Genomic DNA, 20,000 nt, shown 5'->3' on the forward strand with positions numbered 1-20,000 from the left:
GCGCCTGCAGCCTTGTTCACGTCGTTCCGTGCGGCAAGAACCTCGAAGCAGGACATCTCCACCTGCAGGGCACCGCTGGGGCCGATAATGTGCAAATGTTACCAGCCCCCGGAACCCCGGTTCCTGTCCCGTCCCGTGCGCCTTATTACGTCCCATCACACGGCATAACACAATGCCGGGGTTTCAAATTCGACTGCAGCATTCGTGCCTCTTCGGCACATCTCCATATCTCCCTCGCTGGGAGGAATTTAATTTTCGTTCATTTTCGTTCCAAATTTACCGCCTAATGCTAATGGAAGGCCAGCCGTCATGCTGCAGGGGGGGTTTTAAACAAATATTTGCCACGCCACTGACCCCGAGACGCGAGGGCGAGACGCGAGGCCGTGGCCGAGGCGGTCTCTCGCGCGCTCCTTCATCGAACTGGATCAGCGGGAGGGCAATGAAGTAAATCATCAAGCAATTCGGTCCGTTTTTGCTCGATCGCTAGCTGGCTGGCCAACCACGACCACGAAAGCGCCTCGCGGTGAACCGGAGAGGAGCCCGGGCACAATGCTTGACCTGCGCCCTGCGTGCGCCAAGCACCGAACCGGGGCACCCAACGGGCTCAGCGGTAAAGTGTTACTCACGGCTCACGCTGGCAAGCTGGCCAGCATGATGATCATCATCATCAGTAACAACAGCCACAGCAGCAGCAGCAGCAGCAGCAGGAGTAGAGAATATATATATATCGCTGGGGTGTGCTCATCATAAATATTTAATTTCCTTCGCCGTCCCTGCACTCAATGGCTGATGGCGTTGATTTATTCGTCCCTCGCACACTTCTTCTCCTCCTCTCCTCGCTCCCTCGCTCCCTCGCTCCCGGTCCCCGTTTGGTGTAAGCGCGAGGTGATCTTTCGCCCGAGTATCCCGCGGATCCATCCGGATCCCGGGGTCCGAAAAACGTCCGATCGTGTGATGTTTTAATTATCGTCCGTGCGCATTACAGCACCAGCAGGCAGGTAGGGGTGGGGGGTGGGGGTGTAGGGGAGTGAAGTTTTGAGAAATTGAGAGGAACATAAAAAAGAAAGATGGAAAGGGCCTCGAGAGGTGAAACGAATGGTCAACGGTTGGAACTTCGAAATGGGGCCCGTCATTTTCTGTCAAGAGTTGAAGTATTTGGGAAGCATTTGGCACTTTTTTGTTTGGGTAAAGACTCAGTAGTTCTGACGTCAGAAGACTCGCTAGTCGTCGCCCCGATCATCGATCCCGATAGTGCGATCACTTTTCAACGGAATTATCAGCGAAACAGAGAGAAAGATGTTATTAATTGTCGGCATCGCTGTATCGAATATCAACGTGTTGCCTTTGGTGCAATGCGCGTTCCCAATGAGTTCCTTGAAGGTGGTGCGCGCTAATGGCCCTGTTCACGCGCTGCGGCCAGGGGGGGGTCTGGCTCAACATGGTCATGGCGCTACCACCAACCAAACAACAAATAAGCAACGAAGAAGGGGTCGCAGCACCAGCACCAGTGTCAGTGTGCAACAACACGCACAAGCACAAGTGGCTGCATTTGTTACATTTGGAATCATAATTTCCCAAACAAGCGACCCCCCGGAGTGTGGTCTCTTTGTATAAGTGTGTGTGTGTGTAAGTGTGTGAAGAGTCTTTCGCCTTTTGTTTGCTTCCTGCTGTTGGAATAGCAACAGGTTGTCGATTAATAAAATAATTGATCAAGCAACCGATGCAATGGGAGGATAGAGAGAGAGAGAAAAAGAGAGAACAACAACAAGAACAAGAGGCACACAATACAACGCACAACAACAAGTGGTGTGTCCTTAACGGCGACCACCACCACCCGGAGGGGGGTGCCCGGTTCTCGATCCGATCCGATCCGATTCCTCGGATCACGGAGATCGTTTTTCATGGAAGGTCCTTTTTCGGGAGAAACGGAGAAAGGAGCCTTGGTGTTGCGCGCTCGACGCTAGACGCTCTCCATCGAGGGGCAAGAAAAGGGAACAGGACACCCTCCTAGGGCGCTCTCGCAGCTGGAGGACGCCCGAATGTTTGTTATTCATTATTTTGGGAAAGGTGTGAACCGGCTCTAATGAGGTGCGCAGTTCCGTGAAGGAACGCCCCGCACGGCCCCGAACGATCTACCTGCGCCCCGATATGCGTGTGTGTGTGTTTGTGTGCTCGATTCGATTTGGCCTTTTTGGCGTTGGTTGACAAGGACAAGGGACATCATCACCAAGGCGGGAGGGTAAAGAAGCTGCGGGATGAAGGAAGGGATGTGGAAGGTTTATCAGATTCCTGGGAGACACTTTTTGGGCGATTTTTGCGTCCTCCTAGACTGTTTGACTGTGGTGTTGGCAGACAGCTCGTTGCTTGAGCTGACCGAAGGGAACATACTCCTCGGGAAAAATGTGTGGGAATGTGATGAGATGAGATGAGTCTTGTGGATTGGTCGCGCAAGGATCGCAATCACAACGTGTTCGTTCCGTTGATACAATAGTTCGCTTCTGGTGGTGTTCGCACTGGAGTTTGGATGTTGTTTTCGCACTCGAACACGTATCAATAGTGTGGTTATGATGAGGAGTAGCAGCATAGCAATAAAAAGGCAAAATAAATTGAGGGACTCCTCTGCTGTATGCTCTATTGGAGTCAAAATAGATGGCCACTTACCACTGAAATTTCTGGAAGACTGTGAATTTGAAAATCGCTTTTCATAATTCATTTTAAATTACTTTCTGTTTTTGTTACTTGCAGGCTTGCGTGTAAGGCTGAGAATTGTCAATTTTTTTGACGTGGTTTATGAATGCGTATCGACTATACTTCAAGCAAAGCATGCAAGTGTTTAGCCTGCATCACAGAGCACAAGCTTAAGTCCAAAGATTCCTAGATATTAGATTTCTATATAGTCCTTCATTCCGAGAGACACTGCTACCGCCTTAAATTCCATTTCATGTTCCGCTTCGTTTAGTTCAAAACTCAAATCCTCATTTGTGGCAGACGACTCTTGCACTAAACTGGATCAAACTTTTGTCTTTGCAATGATACACAATACTGTGGAAATGCATTTTATTCGTTTTTTTTTTGTTCAGCTACTGCAGACAAAGCTTACGAACAGCGTTCATGATTCTATTATAACAGACGTAATGCCTTGGAAAAGAAGGGATTTTGCTTACGTAGTTACTGCTACGTCTCCGGTCATTTACTTTTTGACGACTTATTCCCAAAAAATCGTGATTGTTTGCTTTTATACTAGTCTACATTATCCGCTTGATTTTTGGAGCGTCTTTAGGCTGCCTTGATGGATCGTCGTCTTAAAGCGTTAGCATCGATTGTGACTCTCTATATTCGCCCAACCCAAACCAAGACTAAGGTACTCCTTTCACTTATAAAAAATAATATGTAAAAACAACGCGATGTTATTAAAGTTGTGTATGAATCACCATTACAGATACTACTGGCCAACGTGAAAGGCGAATTTTCTCGAAAGGAATAAATACTGTAACACCTTCACCACATTCCATTAGCGAAAGATACCATAAGGAATGATAAATAGCCACGGCAATGTGTGTGTGTGTGGGAAGAGGTAGTGCCCGCATCAATTATCGAAGATGTGAAATGCTAACGCGATGGAAATGTGTTTTTCCCCGTCCATCAACACACACACGCGCACACACGCTCATGCTCACCCATGGCGTGCTGCTCGGCATGAAATGAGAAAACGATTGGACCTGCTGCTCACCGCTTGCTACGCGTTCCATTTCAATCGTCTTCCAAGGGACCACGACGCAGCTGGCCACGACGACGACGACGACGACGACGACGAAGACCAAACAATTTTTTGATCGCGCAGCGCATCCTGAAATTACCTTTGCCTCGGATCCGCCATTTGTTGTTTTGCACTCCGGGTTGCGAACGGAATCCTTTCTCCTCCCAGAGGGCGCATTCGCCACCTTCCAATAATCAAGGGCCCACTCCAAGGGTGTCCGATGGTGCGGGGTGCGGGGTGATGCTGCTGCTGCTGATGCTGGACGCAGAGCGCAAATGGCGATAATAAACGAAAATGAAACACCAAATAACAAGGAGAGCGAGAGCAATTATAGAATGAACTTTTAACAAGCTTCTAATAATATACAATAAATAAAGTAAATATATGCCATTATGCTGAGGCGCAAGAAAAACCTCCCATTTGTTAAGCGACCCGCACCCAGCCTCCAGCACCACCCCATTCCCACCCAGCCTCACACCACACCACCCCACCTTCAGTACAGCTGTCAAACGAGCTCACACACACACACACACACACAGTCGGGTGGTTGCTGTTCACTGCCAATGGCGGATAACGCGCGTCAAGCAAAAGGGGAGCCAGGAACCAAAGGGGGTTGGCGGGTTGGGGTGAAATGGTGCCTCCAAAAAGGGGCGGAGCTAACCGGCCCCCCCTTGTTTTTGTGTCTGTGTGTGTGTATGACGATGGTAGTGGTAGTAGTGGTTGTGACGTGGTTGTGACCTGCAGCACGAGGTACGAGCCTCCTCGTATTATGTGCTCAACGCTCGGTGAACATGGAGTGGTGCCCCGATAAGCAGACTCCGGGAGCATAGTAGCTAGATAAACGTGCACTCTACAGTGTGTGTGTCTGTGTGTTTGATTGTGTGTGAGAGAGAGAAAGAGAGCAACTGAAACGTGCTTTTCTCGCGGAAGGATTTTGACGCGAATGTAAACCGTTGATGGAAGCTGCTGCTGCTGTTGCCCTCTGGAATCCGTGGAATGGACTCACACACACACACTACTACGCGGCATATGCATGCGTGCTGCGCCGTTGTCCTTTCCTGCTCTTTTGATCGACCGAGGGTACGCCGGACGGATGGAACGGCGGACCTGCTGAACCTGAAATGCTGCGTGCTGGCCAACGACGCATAAACCGTACCTTTATGGCGTTAATAGTGTTTTGTTTCTCGCGCTAACCGCAAACGCGACGTAAGGACTCGACGTAGTGTAGTGCCCTGGAACCTGGAAATGGATCGCAGCTGATGCGTTGCGTAGTGGTGGTGGCGTGAAGTTGAAGTGAAGTTAAGCAACTGAGCAAGTTTGTTGTGTTGATCCTGACGGTGATCCCCTGACGTGAAGTCAGACAGCAGACCGAAGATCGTACGCACAGGACGCTGTACGATGTGCAACCGCCAGTCGACGGAACGGATTGAACGGAGGCAAACGCGGGCAAATGGCGGCCGCGATGTACGTACAGTGACCGCGACGAACGGCAGGAACGACCGGGACCGGGAAAGAGACTGATAAGCAGGTCCCTAGGTGTGTGTGTGTGTGTGTGTGTGTCTGGGTGCCTAGGAATGCCTAGAATGCCCCTGGTCTCACTGACGGCGGCGACCATCGTAATGGCAGCACTGCCAACGCAGAAACCTCGCATCGGATTCAGCATCGAATCCATCGTCGGCAGCCAGAGCCCCGGACCGCGACCGAAACCGAAACCGGACCGGAACCGGACACCTCCACCCACCACTGGTGGTGGTGGCGTGCTTCTGGTCGCCCACAGGACACCAGGACTGACCACGCCGAGCGAGACTTCCGAACGAGCGCCACTCGGGAGTCCCGGGAGCGACTCCAGTAGTTACCAACCGGCCACCATCACCACCACCACCGGGGTCTACCATCGCGAGGATGGAGACTCGCGGAGTCACCGGGGACAGCACCTCTTCTTACCTCAGTACACGACGCCGGGACCGGATGGTCGGCGTGTTGGTTCCGCGACACCACCGCTCGAGCTGAGTGTTAACCGTGGCCACCACCACCAGCAGCAGCAGCAACCGGCGCTCGAACTGACCAGCAACTCCAGTCGCAGCAGTCCAAGGCCGGCGTCCCAGACGTGCCTTTCGCCGGATTCGGACTCCCGGGCTCAGCGATCACCTCGCAGTTCTCCGCCCATCACGCCACCACCGGTGGCCACCCGAACCGGGCCGATCCTGGTGCCCGGTATACCGGCCGGTCTGGTCGGCAGACCGGGTTTCCCGATCGGTCACGCGGGATCGTTGGATCTCAAATCACTGCCCGGGTTTATCGGTGGCACGGCATCCGAGTTTGCGTCCGGCATGCAAGCGGCGGCGGCTGCGGCTGCGGCAGCGGCCGCTGCAGCCCACCATCATCATCATCATCACCACCACCAGCATCACCATCAGCAGCAGCAGCAACAGCAACAACACTTTCTTGCGGCCGCTCAGTTCCAGGCGGCTGCCGCCCTGGCGCACGTACAGGCGCAAGCAGCTGGCGCAGGACATGTTGGCGCTGGCCCTGGTGGTGGTGGTGCTGTTGGTGCTGGTGGAGCCGTTGGACCCTTTCCACATCCACCGGGACATCCGATTCATCTGGGAGTGCACGGTCATCATGGGGTGGTGCGCGATAGCTATCCGCTCTATCCGTGGTTGCTGAGCCGCCACGGCCGTAACGTGTTCCCGCCACGCTTCCCCGGAAGTAAGTATTGATGACACCGTTATGGACTGTAGATTCGGAAAATCAAAAGAAAATATTGCCCTTTCCCACTCCTTTCGTCCACCTTCTCGCCGGAGCTCCGGAAGCACGTTAATCCGATTGATGCGTTCCTTAGCAACGCTCGATCCGGGGACTTTTGTGGAAGAAAAACGAGCTATAAAATGGTTCAATAGGGTGAGGGGTTGATGCCTGGTGTTTATTAACGAGGATTAGCGCTCCGGATTCACGGGGATTGGAGGATTTGGATTTGGAACATTCCGGGCGTCACTCGACATCCGAGCTCGAGAGCTCTGGCCACAATTTAATTGAGCGATCGCTTCCCGTTGATTGGGGTGAACATGACAGAGAGGAAAGGAAGAGGGAGAATCAGAGAGAGAGAGAGAGCGAGGTGAAGTGTGACTTCCGTACTCACCCCCCCCAGGGGTGGTGATGTATTCGGTGGGAGATTCATGCGTCAAAGTCAAAGTCCGCAAAACGGAAGGGAACGGGCAGATGCGTGGTCCCGATTAGATGATCTGAGGTGAAGCACGGATGGGAGAGGGAACAGGGAACCGAAATGGAATGGGACAGTCCGAGGCAGGCAGCGAGGCCTGCCTGCTTTGCCCTTCCTGGTGGCTGGTGGTATTATCGCTTTTGCTACCGTTTTGATTGACACTCCCGCTGGTTCCCGCTGTCCGGAGTCCAAAGAACGAACTGCGATGGGTGCACGATGGAAATGCGATTTAATGAAGCATTTTCCAGTTTAATGATCCATCATTGTTAGGCCGCAATCGCCGAGGAGCATCGCCTGTGCTAGTGCAGGGCGCCTTGCAGCGAAGAGCATCTTCACTTTACTTCCTATTGTCGGTCTGATGCTGCCTCCTGTTGCTGGCCGTGTAGCGGGCTTTTCATCGGGGTTATGGAGACATCCCAGTATTTCTAGTATTACCGACTTAAGGGGGGGCTTCGGTATTTTATTTCTTCGCATTTTTTTTATGAGTGCTCATCCTTTTTAGAGTATTGTGTAAAATTTTGGGATCAATCGAAGCATAACTCACAAAGATATGGATTTTTGAAAATCGCGTTTCCCAAAACCTACGTCTTCAAAGTCGGTGCCCATCGCAGCATAAAAACTACTGGACCGAACGATTTGAGCTTTTGAACACATAATCCGTACACTATTTGCCAGGTATCCCCGTCGAGTTTTTATAAAAATTGTTGATACTTTTTTTAAATATTTTTTTTTTAATTATGGAAAGTGTCGTTTTTTGAGGCAACATCGAAAAAAGCACCACTTTTTCAACTTCAAAAATCTGCCTAAAATCGAAAAATGAAAATTTTAACAAAAGCTCGACGGGGCTACTTGGATAAACTTATAATCTAACAAAAGGATATTCATTTTAAGATCTCTGATGACTCGGCACGTGGCTACGATGGGCACCGTAAAAAGTACATTTTTGCTAACTTGCCTTTCTAGATTGGATGCCATGAACGTAGTTTTGAACAAATCTTCTCCGAAATAGAACCATATATTCTTGAAAAGTTGTAGTTTAACATTAGATTTTTTTGAAAAATTAACGTTGCTTGGTTTCTTCACTAAAAATCGTCAAAAATGAGCCCTTTTTTGACCCGAAATAACAAAAGCCGATAATTCGATAAAACGATAATTCGAGACTAAAAAACCTTCAAATTTGTTGTGAAGAAATCATTCAACTTTAGTTTTTTACTTAAATGCCATATTAAACTTCAGCTATTCGCAAATTTTTAGAGGTATTTCGTTGAAAATTTGTTTGAAAATACGTTCATGGCATCTAATGTAGACAGGCGAGTCCACAAAAAAACCAAGTTTACATATTTTTTTAAAAGTATTTACATTTTTTACGGTAACATGGGCAAAAATAACAGACTAAGTGTTTTAACAATTTCAACAAGTTTTTTTTAGTCCAGTAGCATTTGTGCTACGATAGATCCTGATTTTATAAGCCAATGTTTTGGGAAAATCGCTTCAAAGTAGCCCAAAGTATTAAACACTGTCTAAAAGGCGGTTGTTCTCACATCAATATCTTTTCCAGTTTTACTTCGATTGATAAAAAAAAATCACACAATATTCTTGACAGCATAAGCATTTACGAAAAAATGTCAAAAGTTAATGTGGATAAAAAAAATTAAATACCTTAGCCCCCTCCTTAATTGCTTCTCCGACAGCTGATGACGGTTATGCCATACATTCGCTCTTTACCTCCTGTCCTTTCCGGTTCTGACCTGGTGACGAAGATCTTTCTCAAGTTGCTCTATATATTTGAAGGTTCGCAGAACATTGAAGAGAATTGAACTAATTCTAGGCATTAACTAATATTTAAATTGGCTTGAAAAGGATAATCCTCTACATCCCCACTTCAGAGTCCCGAATGGACCTTCCGTTGAAGGTGTAGGCAACCAGAATAAAGATTAAAGATTCTTCCATTCATCTACACTTGGTTTGGGACTGGGGTTGTGGTCATTATTAATAGTCTTATTAATTTTTCGAGGACTCTGTTGGCGACATACATTTTTATTCTGGTTCCTTCCTATCCTCACATAATTGAAGAGACGTGAGACGAAAGTCGATGCCAATGCTACTTTCTGTTCCTGTTTGGGAATTATTGTCTCGAGGATGCAATCGCTGCCCCGAACAGTACGGATCCGAATTCGTCGCGGTCGCGTTTTCCGTATTCCGGGCACCGGGCAACTCCACGTCCGACAGACATTCTGTCGCCACCGGACACTCTGGCCACCGGCAACGAGGCGAATGATCAAAGAAAGTGCTGGTGGCATTGCTGGTGGCGAAAGCAGTAGCAGCAGCCGCGGCAGCCTTTTGGCCATTGCTTTTTGGTAGCCGAATCCGAGACGCTGCTTGCGTGCAATTGCCGTGGTGGTGTTGCCTTACCACACTTCAGGGGAGGGCTCTCACACACAAAGCGGCCGCCGACACTCCTGGCGACTCCGGCGAGCCACATAGTAGCAAATGGCGATAAAGGCGAGGACCAATATTTTTGGGAAAACGAAGACAAAAACGGAACTAATTGGTCCATCGGTGACGTTGTTTAACGTGTCGTAAGGAGCTGTGTCGAAGGAGAGAGAGAGAGAGAGAGTGGAAAGTAACGCAAACGGCCACCGGGCAATGCACACAGACCGCGGGCACTAGCCCTTCGTTGGCTGGTTGGCGTGTCGTGAACATCTGCATACCGCGGGAGACGAACCTTAAGACCACCGCGAAGAAGAATGACCGTAGAACAAGGAACAGGCCAGCGAGGGTCAGACAAGAGAGTGGTGAAAGTAGAGTGCGTTCTCTCGAATGTGTGTGTGTGTGTGCCTGGTGTATGTGAAGTGTGGGACATAATTCAATGTTTGAGCACATCATCTGTTCCTTCGTACCGGGGTTAAGAAGGAGTAGGAGAAGCGGTAGCGGTCGCTGCTGACATGCGGTCGGAACACGGAATGCAGAATTAGCCGCCTGAAGTCAATAATTGAGCGTGTAACGAGACAAGGCGGCCCACCACGACCAGGGCAGGAGCAGTAACAGGAGAAGACCAGCACCGTTGCCCCCGGGAGGAGCTGGCGTGCCTGGCCGTGGCCGTGTAAGTTTCGTTCTCATTTCGTTCCATTTAAAATTCCATAAATCTTCCCTCGGGACGCGACGCGGTCGACTGATGATGGGCCACTAGGAATGAGCCATGACACACGGGGTCACATTACCATAGGGGTGACCATAGGGAAGAGTAGCACACCCTCCTCGTTACCTCCGGAAAATCAACTCAATACCGCTCAAGGAATCTCTCATCTCTCTCTTTCTCTCTCTCTCTGTTCCCTCGTCTTCTCCGTGTGGGAGTGGAGAGACCGTGGAGGTCGCGTCTATTTGCCTTAGAACCTCGGTCCCCCCTTCCGGCCTTCCACCCATCCTTCTGCGAGAAGTGATTTTATCGCATTTAACGTGTTGCAGTAGCGACCGCTACCGGCGGTAAAGATTGCGAAACAAAAAACACACACACACACCGTTGACGACCCATCAAACCGCGCGCCCTGTGCGCCGGCTCTCGGTCGATAAAGGGTCGAACCTGACCTGACACTGACATCGAGGCCGTACTCGAGGTACTACAGCACAGTATGCTTGGCGTTCACCCATATTATTGATGCCGCTGGATCGCTTTCAATAGCCCTTCATCGGCCCTATCTCGCTCCAGTTTTTTTTATTTGCATGATGATGAAGGTTGTTGTTCGCAAACTATAAATCAATATTATTGAAGGTGGCATAAGGAAGTGAACTCTCGGGAGGGTGTCAAACAGTGCTCGGTGGAGGGTCTTTGCCTAGAAACCGACCGAAAGGTTGTTCGCGATTAGCATCGTGAGTGCGAGTTACTCAAGGAGTGTTAATCATTTGAATCGCTTGCTTGGTGTAATAATTCATAGATTACAATAACAAGCCGTAACACGGATTGCTTACCGAGTTGAGGCTATTAAGTGTTTTGTTGTCTGCTTACAAGTTCCACTAATGAAGGCAGCAGTATGCAGTTATCAAAATATTGCAAGATTAGCATTGATTGGCTTAGTCTGGATGTGCTGCCTTACAGCTTCAGTAACTCTAGAGTAAACATACTAGAATGCTTCCGTAACTACTAGTTAGTTGAAGGTATCTCTGGTTGTCTTAGAACATGATACAGGTCTGCTCGAACTTTACAAAAATTCTCCAAGAAGAACCGTAGCCTATGACTTAGCTAACACTGAAGTTTTCTAAATACAGTGTTGCGTGTGGTCTGCAGATAAGGCAACTGCACCACTCCGATTAATAATTGGATTCGAGGACTCTGATTCTTGGTCTAGAAGGACTCATATTCTTTCATTGCCTGCTTCTTTAAATGTCATATCCAGTAATTTATTGGATACTTGAGGAGTATTAACAATGAAAAGGCAGGCTCATCAAGCCTCAGCAAATATCCAATTCAAGAAGATTATTAATTAATTTATCCTATTCAATAAGATAGTGCTTAGTACGCAGTTCCAGGAAAGTGTATTTTGGTATACGATATTTCTAAAATCTAACCGGCCGTCCACACCACCAATTTGTTGGGAATAATGTATTGCGGAGCCCAACAAATAACTCCAATTAATTGCAGCTACGTGGATTACCACGAGCGACATTTGCAACCAAGTGAGGGGCGCTTGCATGCAACTTGCTTCAGTTATCTCCCACAAAACCATGTTTTGGATACGTAACCAAAACATTTTTTGTTGGAGATAAAAAAAATGTGGTTTTTGGGAAAATGCGGCCCATAATCGTTATGATAATGGTTCATTTACACCAAAATAACACAATTTGAACAAGTTTTGGCAAAATTTTAGCGCGATTTTGAGCGATCGCTCAGGCACTCACAGAAATGTTTGGCAAATAAATTGGTGGTGTGGACACTCGTAGACCCAATTTATTTGCCAAATATATTTATGGTGTGGACGGCCAGTAATAGACTAGACGATTTTGCTTCGTAGCCGAATTTTTACGATAGAATATTACGACATGAAATTATTTCCCAACAAATGGTCTCGTAACAACTTCATGCCGATAAGGTTGCTGGTCTACGGTGCTCCGTGTAATCAGCATTAAATGGCGTTAAAATTGCTTCGATTAGTCAGGTTGCAAATGTGGCTTCCAATAGCTGTTCCCCCGGAGTGACGAATGGAGTCACTTGTCACCTGAATTCGAATGGCCAGAGCGCTACCACGCATTACGCACCACGCAGTGCAATCACAGACAGGCAGGCAGGCAGGCAGTAGGCCTTTAAAAAAATAACCCCGAGCGCACGAGAATGTCACTTCAAATCCAATGATTATTGTCATCAACGCCAATTGGTCGTTCGTTCGCACCGCGCCGTGCCGTGCCGTGTGGTTCTCACATTTCACAATAAATGCTCGATTTCGTCGCTGGTACCCATGCAACTGGCCGCATGCATGCAAAACACGCACCCGTAATTATGCTGCCGCTAATGTTGTGGTTCCCTGTCCCCCCGACCAATTCGCACTCCGGTTCGCAATCGGTTGCGAACAACACTAGCAGCAGCAGCAGCAGCTAGTTTGGAGGCGCGAAAGTTCGAAAGCCCAATCCCGGGCGCCGGACCGTTGAGTACTCGCGGCACGTCGTTACGCAGCCAGCCAGCCACCAGCTCCAGGTTCAGGCCCAGGTCCAGGACCAGGTGTGTGTGTGTAAATGCGTGTCGCTGCGTACGAACGAACGAATTCCAATTAGTGGATCAATTCTCTAGCGACGGTATGCTTCTCGTTCGCTCGTTTCGGTTGTGCTTTTGCATGTTTTGATGTCGTCTGACACTACACTGAAATGAATCACAAACGTGTAAGACGCTTGTGGCCGAAGACGGAACAGAAGGAAGGAAAGAAGGTTCCCCGGGGTCGGTGACGGGCCGGCTTGCTCCGCTCGCACCACGACTGCCGACTGCCTACTGCGACTGCGACTGCGACATGCATAATTGACAGTAGCTATTAACGCGCGACGAAACGTCGCTTGTCTTGTGACTGGCTTGGCCTGTTTGGTTGCTCGGTCGCTCGGTCGCGTTAGCCTAGCTTCTCGGTGACCACGCTCGGTGGATGCACAAGACGGACGTAAACGGACCAATTTGCCCTCCGGCTACGATGCTACGGCCGTAGCACTACGGTTACGAGGTACCAGAAACCAGAGAAAAACCGCGAAGACAATCGACAATAACAGACCGAGCACCGGAGGAACGGCACCAGAAACAAGAGAGAGAGACACACACACAGCGCGGAGGTCGTAGCAGCAGCAGTGCCAACAACTTCAACAGCTAATTCCTCATCGAAAAGTGAGAAATATAAATTTTCCCCTCTGTCGACACCTTCCCCAGCACCACGCGTTCTCGTCTCCCGTCACCGTCAAGCCACCCCAAGACGGAGTCGGAGCCTGCCTGCCACGCCTCGGTTCCGCGGATCCGCAATCCGCAAGCAGGTCGCTCGTACGCGTGGCTCGTTTGTTGATCGCGATCGTACGCAAGGAGGGCGCATCATGCAAACGGAACGCAGGAAGAGTGTACGTAACGAAGTCAAGGATGAACCCGGGGACGGATAATTAATTAGTTTACATCGGTCCTCGCAACGGCCGGTATCCTCCTACTCCTCCTCCTTCTCGAGAGTGACCCAAGGAAAATCCGAAAAGGTGTTTCCCTTAGCTTTATTTCTGGGGGTGTCTTTCCGCTTTCGATTGGTATGGGTAGTGGTACCGATCAGTGCCTATATAAATAAAGATAATCAAGGGGCACCGTCGTTGCTCTGCTGCTCCTTCTCCTCCTCCTGCTCCGTGGTCCTCGCTTTGTGGTCACTTCTTTGGGTCGCGTGTTTTTGTGGCGCTCGCGCATTCCCACTAGACAGGGATGGGGACGTGGAGGCGTTGAAAATCCATAACACATTTATCGTGGGCACATCCCTCCTTCCCTTTAAAAGCGCACATACAAAGAGATGATTAGTGAGATGATCTCTAGTGCAGCCTTCAGCATGGACTCGCGTGTGTCTAGTTGGTGTCACTTCTTGATGGAGGTCTTGATGGTCGTACTGGGCAATCGACTTGGAGGTCGAGTTTCCGATGAAATTGAACCTACGGTGCCGATGCAGATGCTTCGCCTTTGCGCCTTTGGCCCAGATTGGCGTTTCGTTTTCGATCGCTCGGTTGGATTGAAAGATGGCTTCTCCTCCCCTTTTTATTTGGAACCGAATCACGTGTGTCACGTGTGCAGGTGAACCAGGACGTTGGTTTCGCTGTCCGTGACAGGTGTATCTCATGTGTCCAGCGATACGTCGATGATGCTGGCGTGATGGTAAGAATAATGATGCATTAACCTGTTGTAATGTTGTTTGTATTGTGCGCTATTTAGTGCAGTACGACAGCTGCATTCGGAAAAGGCATCTGCTCCAGATGGTATAGATCATTTCGAATGGGATTTTGATTTACTGGAGGAAGAGCGTGGAACGATGTGCCAGATGCAACACCATCTATCCCTCTAGCTTCGTCTCGGTTTCACCTTGATCTAGATTAAACCATTTCGATCGTTAGATAGCTAGGTCGTTATCATTCATAGTAATGAAGGTAGTAAACGTAAATGAAAGGCCCACTCGGTGATTCCTGGATTAATCCTGATTGGTTTGGGCGTTCGTTAATCTCGTTGGAGTGTTGAGATGCAGATACCTTATTAACCTAATGGTTTTGCTTCCATCCAGCTAACCGGAATATGCTGGCCACGCGGTTAGATGAAGGCAAAGCGGAGCAGCTTCTAGCGCAAAAACCCTAATTAGCATAGCCGGTGCTCTCTGTTTGCACAACATAATCCCCCTGCATTCCCAAAGGGGCTAGCCACTACACTTACATACAGACACACACACACACAATGCAACATCACGGTGGCGCGTGGCGCGACGGTGGTTCGACGCGAGATTCGTCGTCGTCGTCGTCGTGCTGCAATCGAATTCGTGATCGTGACGTGTGGAATGAGGTCAGCAGATTGTGTGTATGTGCATATTATTATTAAATCAATTCCGCGAACCGCAAGGCTCGAACTCCATGCTCCATGCTCGAACGACTCCCGGGGGAGGGGAGGGGGTGGTTCGGTGTGCAGTGATCGCGATCACAGAGCTCGCCAACAGCTACTTGGTAGATAGCTGCGATAGTAGTGCGGTAGCGAGACAACAAATTCATTAGTATCATAATTAAGCCGGTTAGCTACTCTCGGTCGCTCGGTTCGGTCGCTGTTTGATTGGTCGCGCCCGATAAGGGTCTTAACCGTGCCCGCAGACGGGGCACCAGACTCCCCCCCCCCCCCCCCCCTGTCTGGCCGCGTAATTGATCGTGATCGTCGGTGATCAAGACGAGATTTTGCTTCCGGCCGCCTGCACTCCATTTGATTGGTGTTTTCGGTTTCGCGGGAGTTTTGCTCTTAACGAGACCAGAACCAGTCTGCCAGTATGTGTGTTGGGGCCCTATCATTGGTTTGTCTACACGACGTCCTCTGAATCCTCTGGACGGCATCAGCTCATCTCGGCTCCTTATCTTTATTGAGCTTAATTGCTGCACAAATGAGAGATAATTTAATTAAACTCCCGTTTTTTGCGCAACGAGACGCTTGGCGTAGCGTGGCGAGCGATCGCCGATGGTGAGCGATTAAGCGACCGATCACGAATCGCGAGATCAGTATCTGCGAAAAGGTCAACTCCTTGTAATAAGTGCCGATGGTTTTGCTGCCCTGCCATTTCACTTTATGAGATTATCTGAAGAAGATTCTGCAAATGGTTCTAGCGTTAAACTGTTAAAATTGATCTGAAGTTGCAGAACGTTCCCAGTCATTCCGCACATTCGAAACAACTTCTGATATTTTTACTCTTTTTCACTTATTTTATATTATAACATTTGTGGTTTTTACTGTCCTGAGTAGTAGTAGTTGATTTATTGATGTGATGATTATTTTTGTGGTTTTGTGGTTTTGTTTAGCAACATTTGTACAACAATTTATTGTTTCTCTTTATCGTTATGCTTAATTAATACGTAACGATATCGTTTTGATAAGTTTTTCCTTACGTTTGTGTTGATGATGTGAAAAAAATCGGAAAAATCCGCGAGTTTAGTGTCCAGAGATTAAACCTCTTGCGACAGTTTTCCAAGGATTTTACTCAGCTCCAGTATTTGCCATTTACACAAACATCATCAAGCTCAAACGTATTCCACGGGTAAATCCTCATTCGCCAGATATTTTGGAGCAGATACGAGACATTTGGTCTGATATTCTCATAATATGAACGCATGGCAAGAAGGATATCAATAAACAGTTTAGAAATTTTTGATCACAATAGATCTCAATAGAATTTTCTATTATGATCACGGATCGCCATACTTTTTGCTGGCGTGCTTCTAAACTAAAGTGATACCCATTTGATGGTTGTTTCTTCTGGAGCCATTGACGTTGCTCTTGCGTGGCACATTGTGTATGTACTTTGCTGAGTAAAGAAGCAATCAATTTGGTGACGATAACCTTGCAGACTCAGTTAAACCAACTACAAGTGAAGCTGCACAAAGTGCACAATCCAACAAGAAACCAACAAAGCAATCTTCGAACTAAACGGTGGACGGTGCAGCATGAAGCTCGATCAAGCAAAGGGTGGCGTAGAAGGGGGGTTAAGGCGCATCACGATTAGGGCATATTATGCACCGAAATCAATCAAATTAAGCATCGTTAAGGGTTTCCCCGGCGCGGTATAAAGGGTAAGAGTGCCGTCCCCGTCGTGGTGTCGGCATTCTGCAAACTCGATAAAACATTAACTTACCACTAACAGCGTGCCGGAGGATGCACACGCACGCACGCACGCATGTTGATGATGCTGGTTGGTGGTGGTGGTGATGCTCATCAGACGCGATCCCTTCCGGCCTTCCCTGCCTTTTACTACTTGAAACTCAAGAACAAGAACGAGAGAGAGAGAGAAAGAGCAAGAGAGGAGGATGGAACGGCGTCTGCCGCCCGGAGAAACCCATTATCAAAATGATGGACAATCGAAGCAACCAAAGTGATCGTCCAGCATCTCCTCCCCTCCCGCTCCAACCCGTTGATGATGGTTGGGGGCCGGTACCTCACATGCTGTAATTACACCGCCATTAATGCGATGCGATCGGGACATTGACGACAGGGCAGGGGGGGATGCACGGTGATGATCGCGGGAGAGAGAGACGACGACGATGAACGCTACAAACAACGCGCTGAACGTTCTCATCGTTCGTTCGCACTTTTGTGCGGCATGCAGGATACTATCCTTCCAGCTCCAACGCTGACTGGCTTGCCTGATGCTGGAACTGGAACTGGAGTGCATCTTGTTTGCACTATCAGCAGCAGCAGCAGCAGCAGCAGCAGCAAAGGGAGGCCGGGTGCACCGTTTTTTTGTTTTTGGCGTAATTTCCCTCACCCCAAAACCCACCTTCCCACCGATCGCACCGTGCGTGAGGCTCAATTTGTGCGAATATTTGCGAATTAATTTCTCCACACGATACCTCAATCACTCCATGGCGATTGGGGCGAGGGGAAGCGAAGGGACACCCCCCCCTGCCCCTTCCTATTCCTCCTGACCCTTCTTCTTTTGTCTTCGGTGTTCTCTCCGGTGCTTTTGCATTTCCTTTTACCCCCCCCTTGGCTGACGCGAGGGAATAATTGGATTCAATTGGCGGACACTTTACATGCGCGCGTCGTTCGTTCGTTCGTTCGCGAGCAACAGCAGCAGCAGATCGAGAAGATCGCGAAGATCGCGCGCAGATCCCGCTGGACTGCTGGATGGACCGGCGATGAAGTGGCGAAGAATGCACGCATCCCCGAGGTTTTGCCAATGCCAATCGATGGAAATAATAACCCATCGTGCTGCAGATACACACACACACACACACAAACGGGCACAGGGAGCGTGTTGGTCCGGCTGCTCCCTCGGAACGACATGCATTTTATGATGGCGGCGACGTCGCGAATGTCGATGTCGATCAGCTAATGCGATATTAATCGCTAGGTTTCGCCCGTTTTGTTTGGCAAAATTGATGGCCACACACTGAACGTGCATCCGCCTGCTGCTGCTGCTGCTGCTGCTGCTGGCGTTGCTCCTTCTAATGGCCTTTATGCTGCAGCATAAACTGGGGAGGGCAGGCCGTGGGGGTTTGCGAAAACACAATGTTGCCATGGTGCTCGCAACGGTTTTGCAAGCTTTTGGTCCTGCTGGACCGTTCTTGCTGGTTCTTCGGTGAGGCCCTGTCAGGTGTCAGGTGTAAGGGGGTCCCTCATCGCAATACCCTCATTAGCGACCCCCCCCCCCCACCCCTTTCAAACGACGGTGTAAACGACTTCCACATCAACCAAAAACGGGGGTCCCGAAAGAAGGGGTGGCCCCTTGGAGTTCCCGGTCATGGCCGTCTAGCAAAGCCGTCCGCCCGATTGGTGGTGATGGGTTGAGGCTAATCGATCGGTTTTCTGTACGCTATCATATCGTCGTGGTGTGATTGAATTGATGCAGCAGCAGCACCAGCACCACCACCACTATCGGCCCGTTTTGCGCCACGCGAGAAGCAGGTCACGGATACAACGCCCTCCCCAACCACCGCCATGTTGCACCACGAGGAGGAAGCGGTGGCCAAGGAGGTTGATGAGGAAGAGGGAAACGCTGCCACTCCGGCCTATTGTTGGCCTTTTAGTGTTCAATTATAAAGCCATTAATCAAAAAAGGAGTAAAGTTTTGTCAGGTTTGGATTTGTTTCTCTCCGCAGCAACAAAAAAAAAAGAACAACAACATAAACGCAGCAACGGAGTGCTTCGATCCGATTCCGACGGCGGTTGCCGTTTGCTGTTTGTTGCCCCCCCCCCCCCCCCCCCCCTTGGAGGGAGCACTTAGCAGGCGTTGCACTTGGCTGGGCTGGGTGTTTTTTGGTGCGCAAACCTGATTTGGCATTTCAATTGGAACATCGCGTCGTTGAAAGGCCGATGGCCAGGGTGACAGGGGCCACAGGAATGGTTTTTTGCACGCCGTCCAACGCCGGGTGTTATAACCAATGTTTCAATCTACTCCTTCCGCCTCCTCTTTTGGGGTGGTGGTGGTATCGATGATTTGGGATGTTAGATTGTGTATATTTATGTCGACATTATAGATTTTTCGTGTGCGCGACCGTGGTGTGGGGGCTATGGGGTTGGGGGTATGGTGTTTATCGCCAAGGTCCCGGGCGGGTTGCTGGCACACAAAGTTACTCCATAGCTCACAATTTTTCAATTCGAGTTTAACGCAAAAATAGTTCTTTAGAACGCTGGAAATGAAACATTGCAGTTTTAGAACAGAAATAAGCTCTTTAGTAATTCATCATCATTTTATCAGATTTGAGCGAACTTTTACTTATATACGGTTTGGTTGAAAAAATATGGATTAGTTTTTGAATAATTTTACTTATGATATAAGCGAGAACTCCTAAGAAAAGAATATAAGTATATATAAGCGAGAACTCCTAAGAATGTGATCAAAAAGAATGCTACAACACGCTGCTTGGTCATGACACTGTCTGATATTCTAATTTGAATGCTACATAGTTGTAGTCTCTGCAAGTGGTTCCAATCTTCTTACTAAATTATCAGGAGAAACAAACGGCGAGCGCTCTTGACCAAATATTAGATATTCAAAGCCGGCGGTAACGGTACACGCTGCGAGCGTCGTCTAAAATTCTTATGATATGACCATAACTTTTGAGAGATCTTTCTTGTGTGATAAGTCTGTGTACAAGTCTCAGAGGTATAAGTAAGAGTCCTGGTAGCATCAAGTTCTGGTTTTCCTTACTTTCGTCACAATGTAGGAAAAAATATCGATTCCTCGAGTGGGTCTATTTGTTCAGGCTAAAGTATAAGCTTATATTTTGACAGTGTTGGTGCTAATTCATGACCCAAAAACAGGGAAATTTTTAAGAGGCTTCGACGTGAAGTCGTGAATGGTTTTT

The 20,000-nt window shown here is 48.9% G+C and overlaps 1 protein-coding gene across 1 annotated transcript in view; it reads left to right on the forward strand.

The window, feature by feature from the left end:
* Window positions 1-4,919: 4,919 nt before the first annotated feature.
* Window positions 4,920-20,000, forward strand: part of LOC125959185 (homeotic protein empty spiracles-like) — a 21,166-nt gene continuing 6,085 nt past the window's right edge. Inside the window, exons 1-3 of the mRNA XM_049691996.1 lie at window positions 4,920-6,054; window positions 6,160-6,289; window positions 6,368-6,466. Of these exons, the coding sequence (XP_049547953.1) occupies window positions 5,332-6,054; window positions 6,160-6,289; window positions 6,368-6,466 (952 nt within the window). The 5' untranslated portion in view covers window positions 4,920-5,331. The remainder of the gene's footprint in view (window positions 6,055-6,159; window positions 6,290-6,367; window positions 6,467-20,000) is intronic.

Source organism: Anopheles darlingi, chromosome 2 (genome assembly GCF_943734745.1).
Source record: "Anopheles darlingi chromosome 2, idAnoDarlMG_H_01, whole genome shotgun sequence".
Taxonomy (NCBI): Eukaryota; Metazoa; Arthropoda; class Insecta; order Diptera; family Culicidae; genus Anopheles; species Anopheles darlingi.